At 38.3% G+C, this 17,297-nt stretch overlaps 1 protein-coding gene across 1 annotated transcript in view; it reads right to left on the bottom strand.

The window, feature by feature from the left end:
* Positions 1-440: 440 nt before the first annotated feature.
* LOC110293391 (cytochrome P450 4A12A-like) overlaps positions 441-17,297 on the bottom strand; it is a 20,290-nt gene continuing 3,433 nt past the window's right edge. Inside the window, exons 4-12 of the mRNA XM_021161223.2 lie at positions 7,872-7,890; positions 6,364-6,507; positions 5,896-6,050; positions 5,360-5,466; positions 5,075-5,265; positions 4,841-4,974; positions 3,898-3,962; positions 3,674-3,750; positions 441-752 (exon numbers count right to left, since the gene is read on the bottom strand). Coding sequence (XP_021016882.1) covers positions 584-752; positions 3,674-3,750; positions 3,898-3,962; positions 4,841-4,974; positions 5,075-5,265; positions 5,360-5,466; positions 5,896-6,050; positions 6,364-6,507; positions 7,872-7,890 — 1,061 coding nt within the window. The 3' untranslated portion in view covers positions 441-583. The remainder of the gene's footprint in view (positions 753-3,673; positions 3,751-3,897; positions 3,963-4,840; positions 4,975-5,074; positions 5,266-5,359; positions 5,467-5,895; positions 6,051-6,363; positions 6,508-7,871; positions 7,891-17,297) is intronic.

Below are 17,297 nucleotides of genomic sequence, written 5' to 3'. Positions count from 1 at the left end.
AAAGATGGAGAAATGATCTGGAGACAGAAGAAGAGATGCTTTAACAATGGTGTTGGATTTTATCACTTAGGAGGGCTCTTGAAACCAAGGAATGCAGATATAGGTAACGGAAAAGTAAAAAGAGGCACAGCGATAACCAAGGAGTGATGGCACTGCAATGACCTCAGCTTCATTCCAGTGAAATCATGAAAAACACTTGATATCTAGAGTCATAAGAGCACACACTTATCTTTTAATTAATTATGACATCAGAATAAAGCCCAAGTTAAGGATAGACAAGCAATAGAAGAGAAGGAAATACATGGAAGAGAAAGGCAGGGTGCAAGTTAGGGAGATCATTAAGATCAAAGGTCAAACATGCAGTCAGGTTAGGGACAGGAAGATAGAAAAGCAAGTAGGGATCCCAGAAGAAGTTGAGAAAGACTGACAGTCAAGGAGACTGGAAGCCCAGCAGAAGGTGGGTGGAGGTGAACAAGGTGAGAAGAAAGAATGAGATGTGAGCAGAAGGACTGGGGAAAAGAGTGAGTGACAGAAAGACAGAATGGCAGGCAGCATGCCATTTGAGTGTCTTGTCCTGTGAAGATTACTGGAGCTTTTTGAGATGCAAGTGGATCCCATTCTTGGACTTCAACACAATTCTTGGTATGGGGATTGGGATTCTGGTGGGATCTGGCAGCAGCTCAAAGCGGAGCAGGGTCAGAGCCACAGCTACCTTCATCTCATTCATCGCAAACTGTTTCCCAATGCAGTTCCTGGGTCAGAAAGGTATGATAAAATTAGTGGCCTCGAGTTTTATTGTGAGCTGTGTAGGCATTGTCCTCTGTGCTCTAGCATAGAGCTGTACACCTAGGGAACTCTTTCATAGGACTCAGCCTGACCCCCTTGCCTTACAAGTCACACATGTATACCTCTACCTTGGGCCTTAATTCTTGATGTCCTGTTTTTTTCTTTGTATTTTTTATTTTGGGGATTATAATATAATTACAACCTTTCTCCATTTCCTATCTTCTCTACAAATTCTTGCATATAACCACCTAACCCACTGCTACCATCCCTGTTCCTCCTCACACAGTCCTTTTCTCCATCCCCCTTCCCCTTCTCTGAGAGGTTTGAGCTCCCCCTTCTGCTATGCCCCCCCAGACTCTGGCACATCAAGTATCTGTAGGATTAAGCATATCCTCTTCCACTGAGGCCAGGCCAGGCAGCCCAATGAGGGAAACATAATTCACAGACAGGCCACAGCTTTAGGAATAACCCCTGCTCAGTTGTTGCAGGACCCACATGAAGACAAAGCTGCACATATGCCTTGTGTGTGTGTGTGTGTGTGTGTGTGTGTGTGTGTGTGTGTGTGTGTGTGTGTGTGCATGTGCATTTCTTATTCCAGCCTGTGTATGCTCTTTGGTTGGTGGTTCAGTTTCTGAGAGCCCCCAAGGGTCTAGGTTAGTTGACTCTGCTGATCTTCCTGTGGAGTTCCTATGCCCTTTGGAGCCCTCAGTCAAGCTCCATCCAATGTTTGATTGTGAGTCTCTGCATCTGTTTTAGCAAGCTGCTGGGTGGAATCTCTCAGAGGATAGTTATGCTAGGCTCCTGTCATGCATGCTAGGCTCATGTCATGTCCTTTCTTGCTGTCTTAATCCTTTACAAATACCCCTCTTTTCTGAAACTGGTTCTAATCCTGCTTTGAGAGAAAAGGAGTCTGCCAATTAGACCAGCTCTTTTAGTATCAGTCTTTGGCTAGTTGACTCTACATAGTAAGAGTTTCTAATCCACCAGTGGGGATTTTTCTGGTCAGGGCAACATGGAGATGAATGGATCACACTCTTAGAAATCATTGTCTTTGGGGCAAAGTAAATATGGTTCTAACATATGAGTCAGATACTTATGGAGAGGTTCCTGGAAAATATACCAGGTTGGAGATCCTCAAGCTCCTGTTTCTCTGCCTCCCATTCAGTGGTGATACACTAGTTCATGCTCAGTCCACAAGCACCCATAGGTCTTTAATTCTATTCCAGGACTATTCCTGTATGTTGCCCTCAGTTTCTGTCTGGACTTTACTGGTTCTCCCCAATTCGCTCTCTTCATATTGACCCTCCTATTGTTCCAAACGCATAGGATAGTGTCTAGATGGCTCAGCTGCAGCCACACCCCCTGTAAGTTATTGCCTCCCCACCTTCTACCTTTCCAGCTCCTATTTATTTCAGCAAATGTTGAGGCCAAAGAGAAACTCTCCACCCCTGCCTCTGTCTCTCTCCCTCTCTGTCCCTCTCTCTATCTCTGTCTCTCCCTCTCCATATTCAAGGCTCAATATAATGAGCAGCTAGTCCTCATCCTTCTGCTCAGGCATGCCTTTGGTGTGCTTCATTGGAAGCCACAGCTCAGTCCAGGGCTTAGGACAGTGACAGGAATGTTGTTCATTTTACTAACTTCTCAGTGAGTAATGGAAACTATCAAAGAAGAAAGAAATGATGTCTGTTTCGTACAGGTGTGGCTGATTCTGTACATGCGCTTTCTGTCCTTGCTGCTAAACTGAAGGCAGGACCCTATGTTTCTACATTTTTGTCACAGCATAGGCCTTGGGTCAGAGAAAAAGAACTTCAGTAAATACTTTTGTTTGGATTTTACTAATTTTAAAAAATGAATTAGAGTACACAAAAAGTAAAAATTTTTATGGCAATTGAACTACCTGATTCTCTTTCATTTGTCAATGATTTTATCATGATTTTTAACTGAGCACTAAGGGGAAGTGTTCACCAGTAGTAAACTTATTTTTGATAAACAATATGCTTACAGCCTGTTCTGTGATAATTGATTAGGCATGGTAGAATGTCACAGAATTGTGGACAAAGAAAGCCTTCTTTTTCTTCATTACTTCTGTGGCAATTCACATTCCACAAGATGACAGAGTTCTTCAGCCTTTACACATTTCATAACAGCTCTCTGCACTGTAATGTTCTAGCTCAACAGCCATTTCAGGAATGTTTGTTAGTGTACACAAAGTACATGTTATAGATAGGTTATGTCTAATGTAGTCTCCCCATTTTTCAAAACTGGTAAGTGGATCACAGCTCTGCAGTGTAATCTTCTCTCCTAATTTTTTTCTTTGGGAAATTAGACATCTTAATATGCAGTAGAAATTTTGTTGGACTAGAAATAAAAACTATATAGAAGAAGACTCATTGGTGTCTACCCTACCACAGAGGGCTCTCAATTTTCCATACATGACTTCAACACAATTATAACAACACAAAAATATTTTTATATTCATTGTTGTGACTGATTGATAAATTAAACATAAGTGGTAGGAAGGGTTGAGAGTGATGGAGACATCCATCAATCCTTTAACATATATAACAGATGAGGGGAACAAATGCCTAAGAGCCAGTTTACATGAGAAAACCTAAGTATGAATATTCATATTCTAGAAATGAATGAAAGTGTCAACATACAGTGAAGTTGGAAACACATACTGACACAAACTTACATTGCCTTTGGGAAGAGTAGTCTGCCAAACCTGCCCCCCCCCAAAGTTGCACCCTTAAATACCAACCCTTTTGGGGGACACAGAAAATGCCTCACACTTACAAACACATGAAGATGTCACATAGGAACTATGGAATCAGAGATACTGGATATGTACCCAGAGACTACTCTTTTCTCCATTCATTACACTCACCTTGCTCCTCCTGAGAAGGGTAGGAATGAGTGGCTGTGTCGGGAAGACCCTGGTGCAAATCGAGAAGGATCAAACACCTGCAGTGTGAATACCAGATTCAGGGAAGGTAGGAGTCAAACTCCTGCTTCCAACTCATGAAGGGACAAAATGTCCAAGAGTGAGAGTGGGAGGAAGTGTTGTTCCCGAGATATCTTCCCCTGACCTTCTCCCATCACCCATTTTACCTCTGGATTTGGCCACACAGTTGGGTTGTGATGAAGGCCATAAAGGGAGAGCATGACATGGATACCTGTGGGGTGAGTGGTACAAAGCATGACTGGTTATGCCAATGGGTAGGGCACTAGTTCCCATATTCTTCAGAGAATATGCACACACAAATGGTTTGCAGGCTGGAGTCATCATTTAAATCACAGAGAAGTAGAGTGGGCTTGTTGAAGCACTGAGTGTGAGTAACTTGCCTAAAATCATGATTCTAGGTGTGAGAACAAGAAAGCAGTTGAGAATCACTATTATATTAAGTGAAATGATAACTCTCTTTTTCATGAAATATCTTTCATGAACTTAGGCCACATTCAACATTCACAGGCAGCTTCCAAAAGCAACTATTGTATGTATACCCATTTTTATATGAGATTCTGGAGCCTCAGCAAGACTTATTATCTTTTCTTCTTCACACACTTCACTGTGGCACAAGAGGAAATCATGCCCAATGATGATTATGTGAATATTTTTCTACCACGATATGTAACTAAGATCTTGTTGTCAGCTAAACTTGACCATCAATTTGAGGGATCCTCAGACAGTGGAATATGTTTCATCCATGGCATGGGAACCCCTAAACTTTTTCATTTCCCTTCATCCATAAAAAGAAACATATCTTCCTAACACTTACCTAGATCTCTTTTATGTCATGTAATAATTTGGCAACTAATGCCTAAAGTCTGAAGTTCAATATAGAGGTTGGCATTTTTCTAAGATTTTTTTCTGAAGTCTAACTGTATGCAAAGCACTTCATACACTACATTCTAACTTAAAGTAAAAATCCTTTCATCACTACTGATAAGGCATGGAAAATCTATAAGAGATTTCACTAGTTTAAAACTGCAGAAGAACCATAGCATTCCCATTCTTCTTTGCCCCTGCTGAATTGGTCTGGGGAGTTCATACCTTTGGGTAAAGAACGTCCATCCGGAAAGGTGACAGGTGAGCTGAGCTCTCTGCTCACACTTGGTACAGGTGGGTAGATCCTCAGGGCCTCCTTGATGCACATGGTAGTATAGGGCATCTTGTCCAGGTCATTCCTGAAATGAGGCCCATCCAAAAGTCACACAGAGCTGGGACAGCCAGGAGCTTCCCATTACCAAAAAACAGAAATCTCATCCATCTTGAGCATCCACTCACCAGGTGATAGAAGCCCCATCTCCTAGGAGACTTTGGATCTCCTTCCTGCATCTCTCTTGATGTTCAGTATTTGTGGCCAAAGCATAGAAGATCCAGGAGATACCACTAGCTGTGGTGTCATGGCCCTCAAACATGAAAGTATCCACTTCAGCACGAAGGTCCTTATCAGATAAGCTTCTTCCATTTTCCATCTGGATAAGACCACAGATGAGAGAGTAATGTTTGTTTCTTATGCTCTGATTCTAGGTCAAGCCTCAAGTCTCTCATCTGGTTTCATACACTCACTCTTGCAAACAGGAGGATGTCCAGGAAATCCAATCGTCTTTTCTTCTTAACCTTTTCCAACTCTTCCTCATCCTGAAGTTGACTCCTCCTTGATTTGATCACTTGATCTGTCAAAGGATAATAGTTACCAGGAAAAGATGAAAGCACAACTCCTAAGAGGCCCATATACCCTCTTTCCCAACCTCTACTCCTACTAGAGGCCAGGATGTATATCATCAAGGTAAGATAGCTGGGTAAGATGTGAGAAGCCAGCATACCTGACAGAGATCAGGCTGCGCCTAGAGATTACAACTGGAGAAGATCCTTTTGGATCCTGCTGGGATGATTTCATTTAATATCACCAATGTGATGGCACAGGTAACTACTACACATCATCCAATATCCTACATCTTAGCTTCTTTGTACTAGGAAAGTACCCAACATGAATTCATCTTACATCCTTCAGAGGACCAAAGGACTTGGCTCTGCCTCAGAATTATGGTTGGCCTCTTTAGGCTGACCTTGGTAAGAGGGGAGAGAAAAGAAACAGACAGAACCTGTGTGATCATGGGCAAGTTGGCAGGCACTGTTGGCCCAGCAGCCATTAGAGGAAACTCTGTAGATGATGTCATTCTGGTGAAAGATGTTCCGCACACGGAGAAAAAAGAGATTGTTCAGGTCGTCAACTGCCTGGATATAGGACTTGTATTTTCTGTGAATACAAAGGAACAGAACAGTGATGAGGAGATATGACCCACAGACAGAGTGGTAATTTCCTTAATTTGGACAGAGATGATTCTAGGATGTATGTTGTTTCTTTCTTTAAACTCCTGCAACCACCATGTCTTTAGAAGATGGCTTCGTATTCAGGCTTCCATCTATGTGGAAATCTGCAGTATATCTGCGACAGAATAGAGAATCTTGTGTTTGTGGACAGTAGTATCTAAGCTGTTCCATCTACTTCTCAAGTGAGGCCACATCAGTGTGCAAGACCAAAGAGTCTATAGTTCAGGGATATTCCTGACCTGTCCAACTGGACACTGCCCTCGTGGCTGAAGGCACACTTCATGATGGTGTCCAAGGTCATCAAGGTGATGTGTTGAAAGATCTCCAGGGTGGAATCCTGGCCAACAATCTGTTCCCATTTATCCTGTAATAGAAGTAGAGAACTGAATCCAAGTCTCCCAGAAGGCTAGTGCTAACTAGAACAGACTCATTTCCTTCATCTCTAGATATGATTTTATGACTCCCCATATCAGATGTTGTGAAGGCTGATTTTCATTGTCAACTTAGTTAAATTAAGAAACTCCAGAGGGACTCCCTGTGAACACAGGATGTTCTGATCAGGGAAGTAGGTAGGCTAATTGCATATGTTTACTTTCCTCTGCAAATCTTCACTTCCTCCTTTCCTCTAAGTCCAATCCCCTAGTCTCATGCTGAGCTTCTTTCAGAATTCTGCTGTTGCCTGTCCCTTTCTGCTCACATCCTGGTGGAACACCCTGCTTTCCTCCATCTTGTAAAGCCCTTCAAGCTCATCTCTATTTCTAAGTCTCAGGTCCCAATACTCAGAAACACATTTTTCCTGCAACCCCCAGTGCCCATACCTATCAGGACCTCAAAAGATTTTTTAACAGACAAAACACAGCCCCAACTTTCTCCTAAAAACCAGATAGAAAACAGAAACTGAGGAACCTATTCAACAAAGACAAGATCAGTTATCACCACCTAGAATTATAATCTCTCCAATCTCAGATTTCTAGCTGCCAGCATAAAACCACAAACAATAACAGCCAGGACAATATGTCCTGAAACTCTGCCACAGCTGGTCCTGAGTATTCCAATATAGTTAAAGTTCAAGTGAAAGACCTTAAAACACCCTTTATGAATCCAATAGAGGTCCTTAAAAAGAAAACATATAAACTCCTTAAATAAATCTATGAGAGCACAGCAATAAGTGGAATAAAATGAACAAAACCACTCAAGTCCTGAAAGTGAAAATAGAATCAATAAAGAAAACTTAGGGAAATCTGTAAATAGAAAATTTAGGAACTCCAACAGGTAACAGGGAGGCAAGAATCACCAACAGAATACATGAAATGGAAAAGAGAATCTCAGACACTGAAGATACATAGATGAAATTAATACATCAGTCACAGAAAATGTTGAATCTAAAAAATTCCTGGTACAAAACATCCAAGGAATCTATGATACCACAAAAGACCAAATCTAATAATAATAGGGACAGAGGAAGGAGAAAAAACTCAGGTCAAAGTCAGACAATATTTTCAACAAAATCATAGAAGAAAATTTCCCTAACCAAAAATGGAGATGTCTATCAAAGTATAAAAAGCATACAGAACCCCAAATACATTGAACCAGAAAAGAAAGTCCCCTCAGCACAATAATCAAAACACTGAATGTACAGAAAAAAGAAAAAAATATTAACAGCTGCAAGAGGGTTGACTTCAGAAGGGCCTGAATAAATGTCCTGCAGACTATAAAAGACCATAAATGTCAGCTCAGACTACTGTACCCAGCAAATTTTTCAATAACTACAGATGAAAAATAAGATATCGCATGGTAAAAACAAATTTAAATCAGTATCTTTCTAAAATCTAGCCCTACAGAAGATGCTAGAAAGTAAACTCCAAACTAAGAGGTTATCTACATCAAAGAAAATACAGGGAGTAAATACTCTCAAACCAACAAAGTAATAAAAGGGAAACATCTCTCTCTCTCTCTCTCTCTCTCTCTCTCTCTCTCTCTCTTTCAAACACACACACACACACACACACACACACACACACACACACACACACCACTACCAACAGCAACAACACCAAAATGACAGGATTCAAATATCACTGGTCATTGATATTTCTCAACATCAACTATCTGAATTCCTCAATAAAAGGACTAAAAGAGTGTATGTGGAAAGAGGATCCATACTTCTGCTGAATCCAAGAAACAAATAGTAACATTATGTCAGGGTAAATGGATAGGGAAAAAAAAGTTATTCCAAGCCAATGCACCTAAGAAACAAGGTGATGTGGTCATTTTTTTATCTGCCAAAATAAATGTCAAACAAAATTTATTAGATGAGCTAGGGAAGGACACTATGTACTCATCAACGGAAAAATCAACAAAGATGACATTATAATTCTTAACATCTATGCCACAAACACAAGAGCACTCATGTGTATAAGAAAAAATTACTACAGCTTAAATCACATATTGAGACTACCACATTGATAGTGGGAGACTTTAATACCCTACCCTCACCAATCATCCACACAAAAACTAAACAGAGAAATGCTGGCACTGACATTATAAACCAAATGGACCCCACATATTTACAGAACATTTTGCCTAAAACCAAAAGAATGACCTTCTTCTTAACACCTCATCTAACTTTCTTCAAAACTGGCCATACATTTGGATACAAAACAAGTCCCAAAAGATGCAAGAAAATTTAAATAATACCCTGCATCCTATCTGATCACCATAAGCTAAAGCTGTATATCACCAACAATAGAAACACAGAAAAATTACAAACTCATAGAAGCTGAATAACCCACTCACAAAAAATAGGTCAAGACAGAAATTAGAAAGAAATCAAAGTCTTTCTAGAGTTGAATGAAAATGAACATACAATAGAGCAAAATGTATGGAACAAAATAAAGCAGTGCTACGTGGGTAAGTTTACACTAAAAAATTAGAAAGATCCCATACTAGCAACTTAACAACACATTAGAAAATTTTAGGACAAAAAGAAAAAATGACACCCAAAGCTGTAGGCAGTAAGAAATAAACTCAGAGCTGAAATCAATAAAGAAGAAACAAACAAACAGATCGAGAGATCAGGAAAAAAAGAGTTGGTTCTTTTAGAAAATCAATAAGATTGACAAACCCTTATCCAAATTAACTAAGATAGCTGAGAGAGAGAGAGAGAGAGAGAGAGAGAGAGAGAGAGAGAGAGAGGATGCAAATAAATGAAAATAGAAATGAAAAAGTAGACATAACCACAGATTTCAAGGAGGCCCCAGATATTTATATGAAAATACTTTTTAAAAAATAAACAAAAAATGAACAAAAACACCTGTGCTTCACTTGATTGGAAAAATTTAAAGAAATGGATATCTGTCTCATTATTTACTACTCACCAAAGTTAAATCAAAGCCAGATAAGCAATTTAAATATAACTACAACCCTTACTGAAATATGTCAGTACAAGTCTCCCTACCTCAAAAATAAAAAACAACAAACAAACAAACAAACAAACAAACAAATGCCCAGGGCTAGATTTAGCACAGAATTCTACCAGACTTTCAAAGAAGAGTTAATGCCAATATTCCTCAAATCATGCCACAAAACAGAAACAGAAGGAATTTTGCTGAGTTCATTTTATGAGGCCACAATTATTTACCCTGACACCTAAATCACATAATGACTCAAGAAGGAAAGGGCGATTATAGACCAATTTCCCTTATAGATGAAAAAAATATTCAATAAAATACTTGTGACTGAATCCAAGCACATACAAAAAAACCGTTTCACAATGATCAAGTAGGCTTCATCCCAGAGATGTAGGGATGGTTTAGCACATGAAAATCTGTCAATAAAATCCATAATGTAAACAGACTGAAAGGCAAACACACGTAATCATCTCATTAGATTCAGAATGGGTCATTGACAAAATTCAACATTGTTTCATAATAAATGTCCTGAAGAGATTAGGGATATCTAAGGGACATAGCTCAACACAATATAGGCACTTTACAACAAGCCCATAGACAATATCAACTTAAGTGGGGAAAAACTCAAAGCAATTCCATTAAAATTAGGAACAAGTTTATGTTGTCCACGCTTTTCATACCTATTCAATATAGTACTTGAAGTTTTTGCTAGAGCAATAAGAGAACTAAAGTGTATCAAGGAGATACAAATAAGAAGGGAAGAAGTCAAAATATCTTCATTTAAAGATGATATGATAGTATTTATAAGTGACTCAAAAATTTCCACAGGAAACTCCTACAGCCAATAAACACTTTCGGTAAAATAGCAGGATACAAAACCAACTCACAAAAAATCAGTAACCCTGCTAAATACAAGAGACAGACAGTCTAAGGAAAAAATCTTGGAAACAACACCTTTTACTGTAGCCTCAAATAATGATAAAAAATATCTTTAAGTATCTGTCATCCAGAAGGACTTGTATGATACAAACTTTAAATCACTGAAGAAAGAAATTAAAGAAGATATCAGGGGCTAGAAGGTGTCTCATGCTCATGGTTCAGTATGATTAAAGTAGTAGAAGTGGATATTCTACCAAAACCTATCTACAGAGGCAATGTGATCCCTGTCAAAACTTCAATACAATACTTCACTGAAAAGACAATTCTCAGCTTCATATAAAAACATGCACATATACAAACATCCTCTCTCTCTCTCTCTCTCTCTCTCTCTCTCTCTCTCTCNCNCACACACACACACACACACACACACACACACTTACACACACAAGACAAGGATAGCTAAACCACCTATGAATCATATAAGGACTGTAGTTCAAAATACCAAGCATGATACTGGCACCAAAACAGGAACATTGATAAAAGAAATAAAATTGAAGACATGAATATAAGAGCCACCCCACAATGCTCAGAGGCAGCTCCACTACCAGGAGCTCCAACACACCCAGGATAAGAGGTGAGGAGGTGAGGAGGACACAACATCTGTCCCAAACAGTGGGAGTAACACAGGTAAACAGCTAGAAGCCCTTAAAGAGGAAACACAAATCTCTTAAAGAGTTACAGTAAAACACAATCAAAAAGGCGAAGGAAAGGAACAAAACCATCCAGGATCTAAAAATGGAACTAAAAACAATAAAGAAATCACAAAGGGAGACAACCCTGGAGTTAGAAAACCTAGGAAAGAGATCAGGACTCATAGATGCAAGCATCACAAGCAGAATACAAGAGACAGAAGAGAGAATCTCGGGGCAGAAGATGCCATAGAAAATATTGACACAACAGTAAAAGAAAATGCAAAAAGCAAAAAGCTCCTAACCCAAAACATCCAGAAAATCCAGGACAAAATGAAAAGACCAAACCTAAGGATAATTGGTATAGAAGAGAGTGAAGATTCCCAACTTAAAGGGCCAGTAAATATCTTCAACAAAATTATAGAAGAAAACTTCCCTAACCTAAAGCAAATGATGCCCATGAACATACAAGAAGGCTGCAGAACTCTAAATAGACTCAACAAAAAACAAAGTTCCTCCTGTCACGTAATAATCAAAACACCAAATGTACTAAACAAAGCAAGTATTTTAAAAGGAAAAAGGTCAAGGAACATATAAGGACAGACCAACAGATTTATACCAGACTTCTTACCAGAGACTATGAAAGCTAGAAGATCGTGGGACGTTGTCATACAGATCCTAAGAGAACACAAAGTCCAACCCAGGCTACTATACCCAGCAAAACTCTCAATCACTATAGATGGAGAAAACAAATATTCCATGACAAAACCAAATTTACACAATATCTTTCCACAAATCCAGCCCTACAAAGAACAAGAGATAAAAAATACCAACACAAGGAGTGAAACTACACCGTAGAAAAAGCAAGAAAGTAATCTTTCAACCAACCCACACAAACTTAATTCCACCTCTAACAAAAAAAATCAAGAAGTAACAATCACTTTTCCTTAATATCTCTTAATATGAAAATTAATATTACCAACATATCCTAATCAATTGAAATTCGAAAATATGAGGAATTAGAAATTTGTTGGCTGTCATCCAGTGGTCTCTCTAATTTGGTAATGGGAGAAATATGTCCAGTATTGTAAAATCCATATACATTTTCTGCTTGTTTGTTCCTGACAGGGTCATGCTGTGTGCCACATAATGATCTTGTAGTCATGCTTCTCCTATTCAGCCTCTCTATTAGTAGGATTGTTTATTTGATGTTTTTACACTATACTATGGTTTTCAGGACAGCTTATGTATTTCAAATTTATTTATACAGCCAATAGAAATGTGGGCAATTAATTTGGGAGGTGACTTGTAAGAGAACATCAAAGAATGAGACAGAATGCTTTGCTTGAAGTTTATAATTATTGTATCAATTTTGAAGAAGAGGACCTTATAAGTTACTCTTATTCTGAGATGAATGCTTTTCAAAATCATCACAGCCATTGAAACAGAACCTTACCATCACCTAACATCTGTGCTACCCTCCAAGCAGAACCATCGTTCATTGAAACAATTGATGAATGACTTCATGCATAAACCATGTTAATATACACACTATTTCTGAAATGAATGTAACCTGTTCCCTGTGGGCTGAGAATGACAAAAGATAGTCAAATATCTTTCACCGTAGCAGGAAATCTGTATCCAAAAATCATGCTTACAGTTCATTCTTTGGTGCAGCAGGACTGTCAACTCTTAGCTTATCTACTATGAAGGTAAAATCCTTCGGTGATGTAAGAGATATTCCAGTATAGCCTATGAACTCCACTGTCCAAAAACTGTTCTTATTTTGTGTTTGTACCACAGTAAGAGCCAAGATTTTAAGCTCTACTAAAAACAAAACAAACCAATAAACAAAAAGATTTTATCTGTTTATGTTCATTAAAAAACTTATAGTGATATATTATTTTAAAATATACAGTTAATAAAATTGGAGCTATTTGAAATTTACTTGAATAAAACATATGTATTTTCAGTATTGCTATAGACAAACATCTACATAAGACTGTTCAATTGATTGTTGCTTTATATCAAACAAGTTTTATAATACTCATTTTCATTGATACAATATTTTATAAATTTTACAGACTTTGATAAAAAAATGAAAGATATTGCAGGTTTTGAAGGGAGGGCTCTCTGGGAGGAGTTGGGGTACAAAAGAGAAAGAAGAATGTGATGTAAGTCTATTTACTCAAAGTATGTATTTAAATGTTAACAAATCCAGATAAATAGAAATTATGTATCTTTTCTCACCACAATGCAATAAAACTTAAATCAAAGGAAAAAAAGACATGAACAGAGATCCACATACCTATGAACACCTGACTTTTCCTATATATATGCCAGAAACACACACCAGAACGAAGACAGCACCTTCAACAAATGGTACTGGACAAACTGGATGGCTACATGTAGAAGAATCCAAATAGATCCATACTTACCACCTTACACAAAACTCAACTTCAAGTGTATCAAAGATCTCAAGATAAAAACAATCACACTGTATTTTATAGAATAGAAAATGGGAAATAGCCTTGAATTTATTGGCACAGGAAGAGGTTCTCTGATCAGAGCACTCAGCACAGGTACTAAGATCAACAATTAATAAATGAGACTTCATGAACCTGAGAAGCTGCTGCATGGCAAAGGACACCATCATTTGGATAAGATGGTAGTGTACAGAATGGGAAAAGATTCTTACTAACTATACATCAAATAGGGAGCTAATACTTAAAATATATGAAGAACTTAAGAAGCTAGGTGTCAAAAAGTGAATAACCCAATTAAAATGGGTACATACCTGAAAAAATCTCAATAAAGAAAACTCAAATGGCTGAGAAACATTTAAAGAAATGTCCAACATCCTTAGTCATCAAAGAAATGCAAATCAAATCTACTATGAGATTCCATCTTATACCTGTAAGGATCCATCCCATATACAGTCACCAAACCCAGACACTATGGCAGATGCCCACAAGTGCTTGCTGACAGGAGCCTGATATAGCTGTCTCCTGAAAGTCTCTGCCAGTGCCTAACAAATACAGAGGTGGATACTCTCAGCAACCATTGGACTGAGCACAAGGTTCCCAGAGGAGGAGCTGGAGAAAGGACCAAAGGAGCTAAAGGAGCTTGCAGCCCCATAGGAGGAACAACAATATGAACCACCCAGTACCCCCAGAGCTCCCTGTGACAAAATCACCACGCAAAAAGTACACATGGAGGGACCCATGGCTCCAGCTGTATATGTAGCAGAGAATGGCCTTGTTGGACATCAGTGGGAGGAGAGGCCCTTGGTCTTGAGAAGGCTTGATACCCCAGTGTAGGTACATGCCATGAGAGGGAAGCAGGAGTGGGTGGGTTGGTGAGCAGTTCGAGGGGAAGAGGATAGAGGGTTTTTGGAGGGGAAACCAGGAAAGGGGATAACATTTGAAATGCAAATAAAGAAAATATCTAATAAAAAAAAAGAATGGCTTAGACCAAAAAACAAGTGTCAACTCATGCTGCTTGCTAATGATGTGTAATAAGGGGAACAGTCATCCATTGCTGGTGGGAGCACAAACTTGTAAAGCCACTATGGAAAGCAGTGTGATAGTTCCTCAGGAAGATAGGAATTGATCTACCTCAAGATCCAGGTATTGCACTCTTAGGCATATACCCAAAGAATGCTTCATCCTACCACAGAGACACTTGCTTAACCATGTTCATTGCTGCTCTATTCATAATAGCCAGAATTTGGAAACAATCTAGAAACCTTTCAACAGAAGAATGGATGATTAGAATGTACATTTACACAATGAAGTATTACTCAATCACTAAAATAATGACACCATGAAGTTTTCAGGCAAATGGATGGAACAACCAAGAAGACAAACATATGTATTTTCTTATGTGTGTATATCAGTTGTGAAGTCAATGATAATCAATCTACAACCCATAGAACTACAGAGGTTAAATATAGAGTAAATGACAAAAGGGAACAGATAAATCTTGTGCCTTCTCTTGGGCACTTTCTCTTCTGTTGGTTTGTTTTGTCCACATTCCATGTTATAGTTTTGCTTTATCTTATTTTATTCTGTTATATTTTTTTAAAAATTGGATGAATGAATGAATGAATGAAATCCTAGACAGTAGTGTAAAAGTTAACAACTGTCATTTTTGCCTACTGAGAGAGGGAAAATAGTTTTCCCTAATCAAGTGACACTGGGTATATCAATTACTCCATTGTAGGTCTTACGTTTAGGAGTATTTGACCAACATATGACAGGCTCCATGGTGTGTGTGTGTGTGTGTGTGTGTGTGTGTGTGTGTGTGTGTGTGTGGTGTATGTGTATGTATGCCTTTACTTGGTTACAGTTTGATGCGGTTTTGAGGGGTTATTTTGTTTCCTTTGTTTGGGGGTTTGATTTATAACAGGTTTTTGTTTGATTTTGAAAAATAACTTGAAGTTGAGTGGGTAGGGACAGGGAGAGGATCTAAAAGGACTTGGAGGAGGGGAAGAATATGATTAAAACATACTTAAATTTAAGGATTGCTTTAAGAACGACACAACTCCAACTGTCAATGCTGTCTTTCATTGTGCTGGACTCTTCCTAATTCAATTTCCTTCATGTTTCAGGCCCTCCCCTATCATTGTTCCCTTCATCCTGGTTCATTTTCAAAAACTATGAAAACACAGAAATCTTTACAGTAAATAGAGAATTACTGTCTTTTAGAAAAAGAGAAGGGACTTTTTAAAATCCAACCTTAGGATGACTTCATATTCTTTTATCTTATCACAACAGTGGATTAATAAAAGAGTCATTAACTTTTACTTAGTGAATCAAATATCATGTTTCCAGGGTTAACATCTGGGTCCAAGCTTTACCCTGCTGCAGAAGATACTATTGTTGCAAACGTGTCAGAAGGAAAGAAACATGCTGTACGTATTGGAGTCCTGAAGATATATGCAGAACATTTTGAGAAAGTCAACAAAGGAATTAGCATTGAAAATATCCATTATTTAAATGATATGCTATGGCATAGGAAGATATATAAATGAGCCTCAAAAGGAATGTGCTTGGGCTAAATCTGGATATTGTGCTATATCTGTGTTTGTGTCTGTGTGTGGCAGCATGAAGACAATGCCTCTGCCCCTATGTTCAATAAATTCTTCAGATGATAAAACAAATAATCATTGCTTTAAGTAATAAAATTATAATAATAAATAAACACACTTTAGCCTCCCCTCAAAAAAAAAAAGACAGACAGACAGACAGACAGACAGACAGAAAGAAAGAAAGAAAGAAAGAAAGAAAGAAAGAAAGAAAGAAAGAAAGAAAGAAAGAAAGAAAAGAAAAGTAGAATCAACTTAGGGAGTAAGAACTTCTTTGAATGGGAACACAACACTTCTCTGGGCCAGGGTTCTAGACTAAATAGAAAGGGAAAAAGAGAAAGTCAAGGCAGTGTTGGTCTTCCTCTTTCTGTCTTCCTGGTTGGGATCATGAAACAACTCCTCATGCTTTCTCCACTTTGGCACCTCTTCTCAGGTCTAAAAACACATCTACAAGAAATGACTAGTACAGACATCTTTTAGAAAATTAAGTGTAAATAAATAACTCATACCCATTTTTCAGGGGGAAAAATTGAAATTAAACATATCTTCACTTTGAATTTTATAAATCAGTTATAACTTTTTAGTTGATGAAAGGTACATAAGAGAACTCTTCATATTTCTGCTAGATGAATGAAACTTGAAAGAACTAATAGAAACTCAAATATGAGAATAAAATAGTTAATGAAAGGAAAGTCCATGGGCCTGCCCATGTGTTTCTAATGGGTATAATTTTGATCTTTAACTCTTTCTCATTCATCAAAAGTTTAATGAACACTATAAAGTCAGAAATTAGAGTCATGAGAGGTATGGTGGTACATCACATTTGTCTGTGTGAATATGGCTCTGGTGTGCATTTCACTGTGAGTATCTTTCAATTATGTAGAAGCTCTGAGACCCAGAATAGAGTGACATTTTGGGGAGTAGCCCTGGTCACTGAAACTGCCATACCCAAGACATACCAGGAGAGAGACAGCTAGCATTGTTGTCTGGCAAGATTCACCATTTATCAAGCATGCTGTTAGACTTGGACATGTACACACTATGATTTCTCTTTTCTCCTCCTCTCCTCTCCTCTCCTCTCCTCTCCTCTCCTCTCCTCTCCTCTC

The sequence above is a fragment of the Mus caroli genome, chromosome 4 (assembly GCF_900094665.2).
Source record: "Mus caroli chromosome 4, CAROLI_EIJ_v1.1, whole genome shotgun sequence".
In the NCBI taxonomy this organism is placed as follows: Eukaryota; Metazoa; Chordata; class Mammalia; order Rodentia; family Muridae; genus Mus; species Mus caroli.
This window is presented reverse-complemented; position numbering and strand designations above follow the sequence as displayed.